This window comes from Protomyctophum parallelum, assembly GCF_964188405.1.
Source record: "Protomyctophum parallelum genome assembly, chromosome: 4".
NCBI classification, from domain to species: domain Eukaryota; kingdom Metazoa; phylum Chordata; class Actinopteri; order Myctophiformes; family Myctophidae; genus Protomyctophum; species Protomyctophum parallelum.
This window is the reverse complement of record NC_139700.1, coordinates 45,370,293-45,383,375: the sequence shown is the minus strand read 5'-3', so window position 1 is coordinate 45,383,375 and position 13,083 is coordinate 45,370,293. Positions and strand designations below refer to the sequence as shown.

At 40.8% G+C, this 13,083-nt stretch overlaps 1 protein-coding gene across 1 annotated transcript in view; it reads right to left on the bottom strand.

Annotated features, from left to right (window-relative positions):
• reln (reelin) overlaps positions 1–13,083 on the bottom strand; it is a 146,760-nt gene that overhangs the window by 32,808 nt on the left and 100,869 nt on the right. Inside the window, exons 31-34 of the mRNA XM_083762828.1 lie at positions 3,762–4,035; positions 1,448–1,588; positions 745–922; positions 298–382 (exon numbers count right to left, since the gene is read on the bottom strand). Coding sequence (XP_083618954.1) covers positions 298–382; positions 745–922; positions 1,448–1,588; positions 3,762–4,035 — 678 coding nt within the window. The remainder of the gene's footprint in view (positions 1–297; positions 383–744; positions 923–1,447; positions 1,589–3,761; positions 4,036–13,083) is intronic.

Here is a 13,083-nt window from a genome sequence, read left to right as displayed (position 1 = left end):
AGCACACGTTAGCATGAAGCTAACATGGAGGATAACACACAGCACAAGTTAGCATGAAGCTAACATGGAGGAAAACGGTGACAGACCCCCATTCCGAAACACCGCCTTTCAGAAACACCGCCATTCAGAAACCCGGTTACATGAATGAATGAATGAATGAATGAATGAATGAATGAATGAATGAGTGGGTGGATGGATGGATGGATGGATGGATCGATCAATCAATCAATCAATCAATCAATAAATTAATCAATCAATCAATCAATCAGTGAATCAATCAATCAATCAATCATTCACCTTTAGTGATGAACTTGAAGCTGAACTGGATGTACAGAGTACTAGTGCAGTCCAGGTCCCTGGAGACCAGCATACGAAGACCGTCCTGTGCACACACACACACACACACACACACACACACACACACACACACACACACACACACACACACACACACAGATGTTCATACTAGCTACAAGACGACCAAGTGTTGTCAGCGACATTTATGTCAAAACGCTACACGTACAGTAAACACATGAATGACTGAGGTATAAAAACATTGCGTTCAATTAATTCAATGCCCTTTAAAAAAACAGGTGTAGCATCCCTTTAAAGACAGTTTAAAAACAGGTGTAGCACCCCTTCAAAGACAGTTTAAAAACAGGTGTAGTACCCCTTTAAAGACTTTAAAAACAGGTGTTGTATATAGCAATCCCTTTGAAGACGGTTTAAAAGCGGGTGTAGTACCCCTTTAAAGATGAGGGCGGTGCCAGACTTTAGCGGCTCTCCACTCAGCGTCCCTCGCTCGGCGCCGTGGACCTCAGGCCACGCCTCCTGCTGCAGGTTCTCGTTGAAGTCGTCCCGGAGGACAGAGGGCAGGGGGACCGACGGGACACAGTGGGGACCCCCGAAGCCTTTATCACACCTGAGAACAATCACAGTAATAACTCGTTACAACTGGGAAAGCATTGGTGTCCTTTTTGGGGAGGGAACATTATAGGTTGATGAACCAATAGGGAGCAGTCGCCAGGTTTTCGGCGCTAGTTTAAAACCCATTTAGACCCGAGGTCAATTCTACAAATGTCTTCTAAATCTTGACAGTTTTCTGAAGAACCTGTTTCTATGTCAGTCGTTCTCAAACTATTTCATGTCAAGGAGCACTAGAATTATCTGCATGTATTTGGCCGCCGAGCCCCATCTGAAAATATGTTGTTCCAGGGACCCCCCAGGAGCATAGATTTGAGTTAAAAATGAAAGAGAGAATATACATTCAAAGATTTGCGCCACATTTTCACGATTAAAAAAAAATAGCAGACCTACAAGTATGAGCTTGTAGATCTGCTATTTTTCAACGGCTAAGCTAAAGCATAACATAATGCTTAAAACACCAAAATTGTTGTGTGAGTCGAGTCTTTTTTGTGTGCGTGCGTGCGTGCGTGCATGTACATACACACAGTGTCCGTTGTCACACAGGCCGTGTCCAGAGCACATCCAGGGACACCCAGGAGCCAGCAGAACGTTGTCCAGAGCCCAGCCCTCTGCCCCGGGGGTGAAGTGAGTCTGGATCCACCGAAACCGAGTCCTGGGGGAGCTGGCGCACGCACGCACACACACACACGCACGCATGCACGCACACACACACACACACACACACACACACACACACACACACACACACACACACACGTTTATATTACTTTACACAACATTTTAGGAAGATTCATGAACGCCATTTTATAGCTTCTTGCCGTTTTTAACCATAAGCCTGAAGCCGATAGTAGTCGTCATCGGTATCAGTTTGTTCAGTAAAAGTGTGTGATTAGCTCAACATTGCATGTGATATAGTGTAATCATTGTTTGTAATCATAGAGCACCGAAGTCTGACGTCAATATCGGTAGAGGGCGCAAATCCACGGGTTCGTGTACTTTTTATTTGCATTGTAATACATAGGGGGATTTTAGATCGCCTCATATGAGGTCTGTGTTTGAAAAATAAACATGTCATCCAGGCCGCTTCACTCATATGGATATGAAGAATCAACTGAAAAACGCTATTGTTACTGCCGCTGAATTAGTTATATTTTCGCTAGAAACAGACTGTAGGCTATCTTATATGAGTGACTGGCTGTCGCCTGTCGCAAACGATACAGATGATAATGAGACAATATTAAGATGACCTGCCATGTTATTCTCCGTAGAGAAATTACTTCCGTGAACCAGGGGAATCTGAGGGATGAGCGAGTGACATCAGGACTTCGGCGCTCTATTATCAACCCACCTGGAAATACATTTCTATACATTTCAGGTGCGGTTGCCATGCCAATCATCAGCCAATCAGGAAAGAGTACCCATTCATCAGCTTCATTTTTGCAGTGTTCCAGTTCCAATGTTCCTGCGTCCAACTTCACTTGTTTAATCTGCATTCTGACTGAGTTCTCTATCCTGATTGGATGAAATAGGTGTCCCAACCTGAACTAAAGAGTTGGAGAGACGAGGACACCCCGGGAGCAGTATGGGTTGGCGCCCCAGCCTGTGTCTTCCGTGAGGAAGAAGCCCAACAAACCCATGGTGAGGCCATTCAAGCCTCAAGCGGAGCCTACGACACGACCAAGGGCAAGGTGGAGCCTGCGGAACCGTTGCGGCTTGAGAATCCACCATTCCTGAATAAAGTGCCTGGTACTGGGAGTCTGGTGCAACGCACAGGGCCTGACCTGGTGAGAGCAGGGGTGGACCTGGTGAGACGTGGGAGGGGCCCGGACAGGTGTCAACCCACAGAGCCTAGTCCTTCCACGCGCCAGAATGGTACCTCCCAGTCCCGGCAGAGTAGTTCAGGAGGAACGGATTGTGTGGCCCCGTAAGTTAGGGCTTGATCACCCCTGAGTGAGGGGTATGATGTTGGGAGACCCGAAACCCCGATGACCTCGGTATACATCACTGAGGATACGTCCCAGGTGCATCCATGTATGTATATGTATTTTGTTACTGAACAAATATGCTATACTCTCTCTAGGTCGTCGTTGCTTCCAGTCATCCTGGTTCTCCATACATCTGGCCAGCTCGTTGGTGCTTTGCGCTCCTGCGTCGTTCTTTAGTACAGTCATCCACATACCGGTATGTTCATGTTGGGATGTCCTCGTGACCGGTGCCCATGTGTTGGCTCCCACAGCACTATACTTTGCTGGCTGGCAGTTCTTGATGTTCTTTGGCAGTGTCCTGCTATAGTCTCATTCTCCTGGCTGCTAGTTTCTGGCTCACCCTTGGTATTCCATCATTATAGATTTGTGTTGGTAACGAATGTGTGTAACAATGGTGTACCACATTGGTGTACCATGCATGTATACCAATGAGCACCATCAGAATATGAGGCTTTTTAACACTTTGCGCCACATTTTCACGATTAAAAAAAGCAGATCTACAAGCTTGTGGGCTTGTAGATCTGCTATTTTTCAATAGCTAAAGTATCAAGGCAAACAAAATGCTAGGAGCGCACACCAAGAGTATAGGGAGGACAAACTTTATAACAGAAAGGTCGAACAACTCGTAGTCCCGATGCCAAAAAAATACTTTTTATTTACCAACGTTTCGACAAGCTAGTCCTTCTTCAGGGTAGTTGGTAAAGAAAAAGCATTTTTTGGCAGTTGTGCGACCTCTCCTTTCTGTTATAACACCTAAAGTATAACAAAAAAAAACACCAAAAGGGGTTCCCGTCCGTTCCAGAACGAGTTCAAAGTATAATGTTTTATATGAATGTAAAACCCTCTCACTTGGCAGCGCTGGGCAGGTACACGGTGATCCTCCTCCAGTGCTTGTACTGGGTGGAGGTGTAGACGGAGCTCTGGGTGTAGCCGGCGCAGCCGATGGCCGGAGGGACGCACTCGGGCTGGACCAGGGCCCAGCCGCGGCCGCAGTCCGTGGAGAACTCCAGGCGCACGCCGTGGGAGAAGGACGTGGACTTGCTGCAGCCCATGCTGATGGAGAACTGCAGGAAGGACGAGCCCGACACCTCAAAGTCCCACGTCTCGGCATAGCGCGGCTTCTCTGGAACACACACAGAGAACACACACAGCACATTTTTATTTTTGTTTTAGTCAGTCTCTTGAATAGTTTTCATTTAGTTTTAGTCACATTTTAGTCACGTGGAATGTGTTATTGTTGGTTTAGTTTTAGTCGACTAAATGTTATGAGATTTTAGTCGACTAAAATGTATTTTGGCGGGCCTTGATGCCGTCCTAATGACAATTTTTTACACTTGCTGAAAATAGGCGATCTACAAGCTTACAACGCGTCGCAGCGCGACGTGTTGTGAGCTTGTAGATCGGCTATTTTCAGCACGCAACCAAGTGTAAATGACTTATACTGGATCTCTTGTCCACTAGTCCCTTCATGTTAGTCTAGTTTATATTTGTTGACAAAATTGTCCATATATTTTGTCTTAGTTGTTTTAGTCATCGTAGCTTAGTTTTCATTTCGTTTCTATTTAGTTTTTGTCAGTGAAAAAAGGTAGTCGACAAACATTTTTCGTCTTAGTCGACGAAAACAACACTGACGCACACACAGGTTTGTATATACTCATGAGGACGTCAACAAGTTTATCTCAAAAGATCTTTTTTTTTTCTTGTGAGGACCCGGAAAATGGACCTCACAACATCTATTTATCATGTTCTACTATACTTGTGAGGACATTTTGGTAAGACGTCACACACTATGTTGTATTAATCATCAGGGCATCAACAACACAGTTGTCTTATGATTATGAATGCCATTTTTTGTCCTAAAGCGGTTAAATAGGGAGATACAAGGTTTCTGCCTGACAGCAACAATATCCTATAGATATTTTACAGAAGTGACTGTTGGCTACTTTAGATACCGGACACAAACCTGTTAAAATGCTGCAGATGGCAGTGATAATCCATAATGGAATGTAGCAGCTATGTATGTATGTAGCTGCCTACACTAAGACACATGTTTCAAGTTCCTCTCTTCACACTGTTCTGAATCTGACATCACTGAAGACAGTGATGAGCGGGATGAGACCACGGATGACCAGTCAGGTTTAAACACACTGAAATCACACAATATAAAACACATGGGAGGAAATAGTTGACCTCAAATCACCCAAACAAAGTCACTCCATGAGGAGTCAAATAGGTAAGAAATGTTTAAATTAAATTAATTTGTGTCAAAAACAACTCAACTCACCGCAAATCACGTCACTAGTGTCACCAGTGAAATGCATTCTGGGACGGACACAGATTGATACTAGGACACACACAGGGGAAACAACTCAGACCCTGATACTACAGCTACTCTTGCGTCCAGAGACGAAATGTTTTTATAATCGTCATGGTTATGATTTTTTTTTTTTTTCACACTAAACCCAAGCGGTTTAGGTTCTAAACACTTATTTGTAACACTAATTCCATTATTATTTCTAGTCGTAGACTATGGGAATTCCACCCTTATCTACCTTGGTTGTGAATGTTGTGGAATGTTTTGGAGGATAGCCTATGTCCCATTGCAAATGGACAGGTGATAATGGGTTAGGGTGTGATAAGCCTATTGCTGAATGGAAGGATGGGCCAAACAATTTGCATGTGATCCTTTTAGTATAAGTAGAGTGCATAGGCCTATAGCCTACCTAAGATCAGAATCATTTGCATTCAAATTACTTAGACTGGAAAATACTTAGCATCCCTGCAACAACATCTGAAAGGGGACAAAAACAACTCAAGCTATTTGTCACCCCTAATTCTCTCATGGTCAAATCAAAATTTCACACATGCATGCATGTTTGCTGCTTCCTTTCATCGAGGTGGTGTAATTATTATTCTACACTGACATTTAATGTAATTTATTTAAATTATTTTCGTTCATTGTTTTTGCTCTTGTACTATTTTCTTTGCTCTGTGTCATGAATGTGTTTTATATTCAGGCAACAAGGTTCAAATCCGGGGTAGAATAGGAAAGTTACATAAGGTTTCTGCGTTTGTGTGAACACAAACATTGGCTGATCACCCCATAGTGATGATTTGATTGTCTGAGCAAAGGATATATTGGGGATAAAAGTGAGGGCAGAAAAGTGAAGATGCCAAAAGTGATTGTGGTGATCAAACCTTTACGTGTACAGTTTGTGAAAAAGGCTTTAGTCAGAATTGCAATCTAAAAACACACATGAAGACATGTCTAGAAGAGGAAAAGCTGTTAAATGAGTGTTTTTTCTTCAAATACGGCATTATGTTGACACTTAATGTCAATTATCAGCAGTTTTGTCCAGCTAGATACATTAAACATTTATTTTTGAATAGATTGTCAACTTGTAAAATGGCTTGCATGCTGACAGGCCAGTTTATTGTTCTTGCTATTATTGTCATTGCCCTGTGCCCTGAATGTGTTTTCTATTAGGCAATAAGGTTCAAATCCAGGGTAGAATAGAACATTTGCTTAATGTTTGATATAAAACATATTGAGTTCCCTTGTTGGGAGCAGTGATTGGCCAGTGTTGTTCTATTGTTCTAATGTTGTGTCACGCTCCCCTGACTCTGATTGGAGCATCAAGGTCCCCTGTTAGTATTTAACAAGAGTTTGTTCTGCTTGGAGTCACTTTAAACTCTGCTAGTTGTTAAGAGCTGAACATCTCCTTTCTGCACTAGCTTTGTTTTGGTTATACTTAAACTTTAGTACTTCATTTTACAAGATTTTTGCTCTTTAAAACAACATCTAGTATCAGTGTATGTGGGCAAGTTTTAAGTTATGGCTTTACTACAAACATTGAAGTCCTTGGTCAACCAGAGACTATCTGCTGCGGCTGAAGAGATATTTTGGATTGTTGGAAGAATTCTAACAGAGTATGAGGATGAAGCTTTCCAAATCAAGCAAGAAACTGACCGACAACGCATTCTACTGGATATGGTTTTACAACCAATCGTCAAACTACACAGAGCAGGTTGGTAAAACATTTACTGCGTTAACCTTTACTATGTTAACTGTTAAAGGCTTGAACATGTTTGTGTAATAGTGTGTTTCTATTCTGTATCTTCCATCTAGACTCCATACACCTCCTTGTGTGTAAAGATGAGGTATTCCCTGAGCAGCAGGAGAGAACATCCAGTCTGGTCAAAGAGGAACCAGGGTCTCTACAGATTAAAGATGAACAGGAGGAGAGAACCTGCAGTCTGATCAAAGAGGAACCAGAGTCTCCACAGATTAAAGATGAACAGGAGGAGAGAACCTCCAGTCTTATCAAAGAGGAACCAGAGTCTCCACAGATTAAAGATGAACAGGAGGAGAGAACCTCCAGTCTGATCAAAGAGGAACCAGAGTCTCCACAGGATGAGCTACTTCAAAGATCAGAGGAGGATGGTGGATCAACAGAGACATTACTATCAGTGAAACATGAATATGATGAAAACATACAAACAGAACCTGTAGCCAGCACCTCATCTAAACACATGGAAACACAAGCTGATGTAGAGGAATGTGGAACATCACAACCAACTAGTGATGATCAGCTCATCTCTTCACACTGTTCTGAATCTGACATCACTGAAGACAGTGATGAGTGGGATGAGACCACGGATGACCAGTCAGGTTTAAATACACAGCACATGGGAGGAAATAGTTTGTATTTGAGCAACAAGCTGCTCCACGACCTCAAATCACCAAAACAAAGTCACTCCACGAGGAGTCAATTAGGTAAGAAATGTTTTAGTTGTGCAGATTGTGGTAAAATGTTTAATCACAAGGGAACTATGAAGACGCACACAAAGATTCATTCAGGGGAAAGGCCATTTGTTTGTACAGTTTGTGGCACAGGCTTTAGTCGAAAGGATACTCTAAAATCTCATATGATGACTCATACAGGGGAAAAGCCCTTTACGTGTACCGTTTGTGGCAAGGGCTGTACTCATAGTGGCCAATTAAAAATACACATGAGGACTCATACAGGGGAAAAACCCTATACATGTACAGTTTGTGGCAAGGGCTGTACTCATAGTGGCCACTTAAACAGACACATGAGGACTCATACAGGGGAAAAGCCCATTGCATCTACAGTTTATGAGAAAAAAAAACACACATGAAGACGTGTCATAAAGAGAGGGATTAAAATGTCCTATTCATTATTATGAATACACTAGTGGTGCAATTGTAACTAGCAATCACTCAGTTTTATCATTTGTTTAGATTTTCGTTATAGAATAGTTGTCTTCATAGAATGCATTGTAATAGAATATATTTACTCTGTCATACCTGTAGAAATGAAACACTGTCTGTATTTTTTTATTTTTCAAATAAAGGTTTGACAGCTACAGATCCTTTGTGTGTTCATTACAAGAAGCTCATCACAACACATGTCTTTCACTTCCTTTAAGTATGGACATCTACTGTGAACAATACAGTGACAAGAATGGCTTAATTTTACATGATTCATACCAAACTATTACTAGATCATGATAGGAGTATTAATTGTACAGTGAACATGATAGGAGTAAGTCTTATTATCACAGTGTGCATACTGTCCATTGTACTTAGCCTGTAACCACATGTACATCTAGCGTATAATAAGAAATGCTTCATGTTCTAATAGTTTTGTTTAAGGATGGTGACACATCCCGTAGTCATACTGTGATGGTGGTAAAACTATGACAGAATAATAGTAGTTGTGGACATAATAAGTTGATATGTTATCTGACAATTGATATTAATGAAACATGTCTTTCAGATTGACCAGTTACTCTTGATGGATGATTAAGTCAGTTGTGTGTAGGCCTACAGTAGATGTGTCTTTACATGTAAGGTGCTACTGTCAATATCAGTTATAACACAAATCAATGTATTGTTATTTCTAGTCGTATTAGGTTATGGGAGTTACACATTTATCTACACTGTTGTGGATTTCTTAGGAGGATGTTATGGACAGGTGAGAATGGTTGCTGAATGGATGAGCCAACCAATTTGCATGTGATCATTTTATGATAAGTAGAGTGGATATAGCCTACTCCTACAGTATTGTGTGAATGGAGTGGAACATGTATATAGGATTAGGAATCATTTGCATTTCAATTATTTAGACTGGGAAATACTTAGCATCCCTGCGACATCATCTGAAAGGTGACGAAAGCAACTTGAGTTTGCCCCTACATTTGGACTTTACAAAGTTAAGCATTCCTAAATTCACAACACCCACTGCACACACACATGGTCATAGTGTATTCAATCACATAGTTTGATTATTTGTTTAGATTATCCGTAGTATATTGTCATACATTCATTGAATGCAATTGCAATTGTAAAAAAAAAGACTGTCCGTAATTTCTCCTTTTTCAAATAAAGGGTTGACAGCTACATAACCTTTGTGTGTTCATTACAGAAAGATAATCACTAGACATGTGTATGTGCATCTTGTACTGTAAACAATACAGTGACAAAAATACAAAACTGAAGTAATTGTTTTGGAAGGAAGGATGTCCAGCGCTCAGCTTCAAACCTTGACTTAGTCATGGACTCAGAACTCCAAGCAGCCACATTAGCACCATCAAAGTTAAATGATTTATGTCAAAATAAGTGCTAGAAAAACGTGTCCATGTATTAATCTTCAGTAGGCTTGACTATTGTAACAGTGTTACATGCATGCATGTTTGTAGCTGCCTTTCATTGAGATGGTAAATAATGTTGTACACTGACACTGACAAATTAAACTGTTTATTGTTTTTGCTATTATTTTCTTCGCTCTGTGCCCTGAATGTGCTTTTTAATAGGCAATAAGGTTCAAATCCAGGGTAGAATAGAAAACTTTTAATTTATCTTTATTTTTTCACTAACTCTGATTGTCATTTTATGTTTAATTTGCTTAATGTTTGATATAAAACATATTGAGTTGCCTTGTTGTTGGGAGCAGTGATTGGCCAGCTTTGTTCTATTGTTCTATTGTTGTGTCACACCCCCTGACTCTGATTGGTCCTCTGTTAGTATTTAACAAGAGTTTGTTCTGCTTAGAGTCACTTTAATCTCTGCTAGTTGTTAAGAGCTGAACCTCTCCTTTCATTTTATAAGATTTTTGCTCTTAAAAAAAACATCTAGTATCAGTTTATGTGGAAAAGTTTTGAGTTATGGCTTTACTACAAACATTGAAGTCCTTGGTCAACCAGAGACTATCTGCTGCGGCTGAAGAGATATTTGGGATTGTTGGAAGAATTCTAACAGAGTATGAGGATGAAGCTTTCCAAATCAAGCAAGAAACTGACCGCCAACGCAGTCTACTGGATATGGTTTTACAACCAATCGTCAAACTACACAGAGCAGGTTGGTAAAACCTTTACTACCTTAACCTTTACTAAGTTAACTGTTAAAGGCTTGAACATGTTTTAACACGGTAACTCTTCCAACTGCATCAATCCATTCATGTTAGGGTTAAACTAGCATTCAAAAACATTCTCTGTGGATATATCTGATAGCAACAGGTTGTAGCTAATGATAAATCATATTTGAGAAACAAGGAGTGGCTTGTTTTAGAAAATAAGCATTGGTGAGGTAAGAAACAGTAATTTGTGTGACACTTCACACTGGAATCAAAACAACATTGGGACAGATATGGAACTAACAGCAGAAGTTTTGTGTAATAATGTGTTTCTATTCTGTATCTTCCGTCTAGACTCCATACACCTCCTTGTGTGTAAAGAGGAGGTATTCCCTGAGCAGCAGGAGAGAACATACAGTCTGGTCAAAGAAGAACCAGGGTCTCTACAGATTAAAGAGGAACAGGAGGAGAGAACCTCCAGTCTGATCAAAGAGGAACCAGAGTGTCCACAGATTAAAATGAACAGGAGGAGAGAACCTCCAGTCTGATCAAAGAGGAGCCATCATCTCCACAGATGGAGGAACAGGATGAGCTACTTCAAAGATCAGTAGAGGATGGTGGATCAACAGAGACATTACTATCAGTGAAACATGAATATGATGAAAACATACAAACAGAACCTGTAGCCAGCACCTCATCTAAACACATGGAAACACAAGATGATGTAGAGGACTGTGGAACATCACAACCAACTAGTGCTCATCAGCTCATCTCTTCACACAGTTCTGAATCTGACATCACTGAAGACAGTGATGAGTGGGATGAGACCACGGATGACCAATCAGGTTTAACCACACAGCAATTGCACAATACACAACACATGGGAGGAAATAGTTTGTCTTTGAGCAACAAGCTGCTCCATGACCTCAAACCACCAAAACAAGGTCACTCCACGAGGAGTCAATTAGGTAAGAAATGTTTTAGTTGTGTAGATTGTGGTAAAATGTTTAATCACAAGGGAACTCTGAAGAAGCACACAATGATTCATTCAGGGGGAAAGCCATTTGTTTGTACAGTGTGTGACAGTGGCTTTAATCAAAGGGGTAGTCTAAAATTACACATGTTGACTCACACAGGGGAAAAACCCTATATGTGTAAAGTTTGTGGCACAGGCTTTAGTCGAAAGGATACTCTAAAATCACATATGATGACTCATACAGGGGAAAAGCCCTTTACGTGTACCGTTTGTGGCAAGGGCTGTACTCATAGTGGCCAATTAAAATTACACATGTTGACTCACACAGGGGAAAAACCCTATATGTGTACAGTTTGTGGCACAGGCTTTTGTCGAAAGGATACTATAAAATCTCATATGATGACTCATACAGGGGAAAAGCCCTTTACGTGTACCGTTTGTGGCAAGGGCTGTACTCATAGTGGCCAATTAAAAATACACATGAGGACTCATACAGGGGAAAAACCCTATACATGTACAGTTTGTGGCAAGGGCTGTACTCATAGTGGCCACTTAAACAGACACATGAGGACTCATACAGGGGAAAAGCCCATTGCATCTACAGTTTGTGAGAAAAAAAAACACACATGAATACGTGTCATAAAGAGAGAGATTAAAATGTCCTATTCATTATTATGAATACACTAGTGGTGCAATTGTAACTAGCAATCACTTAGTTTTATCATTTGTTTAGATTTTCGTTATAGAATAGTTGTCTTCATAGAATGCATTGCAATAGAATATATTTACACTGTCATACCTGTAGAAATGAAACACTGTTTATTATTTTTTAAATAAAGGTTTGACAGCTACAGATCCTTTGTGTGTTCATTACAAGAAGCTCATCACAACACATGTCTTTCACTTCCTTTAAGTATGGACATCTACTGTGAACAATACAGTGACAAGAATGGCTTAATTTTACATGATTCATACCAAACTATTACTAGATCATGATAGGAGTATTAATTGTACAGTGAACATGATAGGAGTAAGTCTTATTATCACAGTGTGCATACTGTCCATTGTACTTAGCCTGTAACCACATGTACATCTAGCGTATAATAAGAAATGCTTCATGTTCTTCATCTAAACACATGGAAACACAAGCTGATGTAGAGGAATGTGGAACATCACAACCAACTAGTGATGATCAGCTCATCTCTTCACACTGTTCTGAATCTGACATCACTGAAGACAGTGATGAGTGGGATGAGACCACGGATGACCAGTCAGGTTTAAATACACAGCACATGGGAGGAAATAGTTTGTATTTGAGCAACAAGCTGCTCCATGACCTCAAATCACCAAAACAAAGTCACTCCACGAGGAGTCAATTAGGTAAGAAATGTTTTAGTTGTGCAGATTGTGGTAAAATGTTTAATCACAAGGGAACTATGAAGACGCACACAAAGATTCATTCAGGGGAAAGGCCATTTGTTTGTACAGTTTGTGGCACAGGCTTTAGTCGAAAGGATACTCTAAAATCTCATATGATGACTCATACAGGGGAAAAGCCCTTTACGTGTACCGTTTGTGGCAAGGGCTGTACTCATAGTGGCCAATTAAAAATACACATGAGGACTCATACAGGGGAAAAACCCTATACATGTACAGTTTGTGGCAAGGGCTGTACTCATAGTGGCCACTTAAACAGACACATGAGGACTCATACAGGGGAAAAGCCCATTGCATCTACAGTTTGTGAGAAAAAAAAACACACGTGAAGACGTGTCATAAAGAGAGGGATTAAAATGTCCTATTCATTATTATGAAT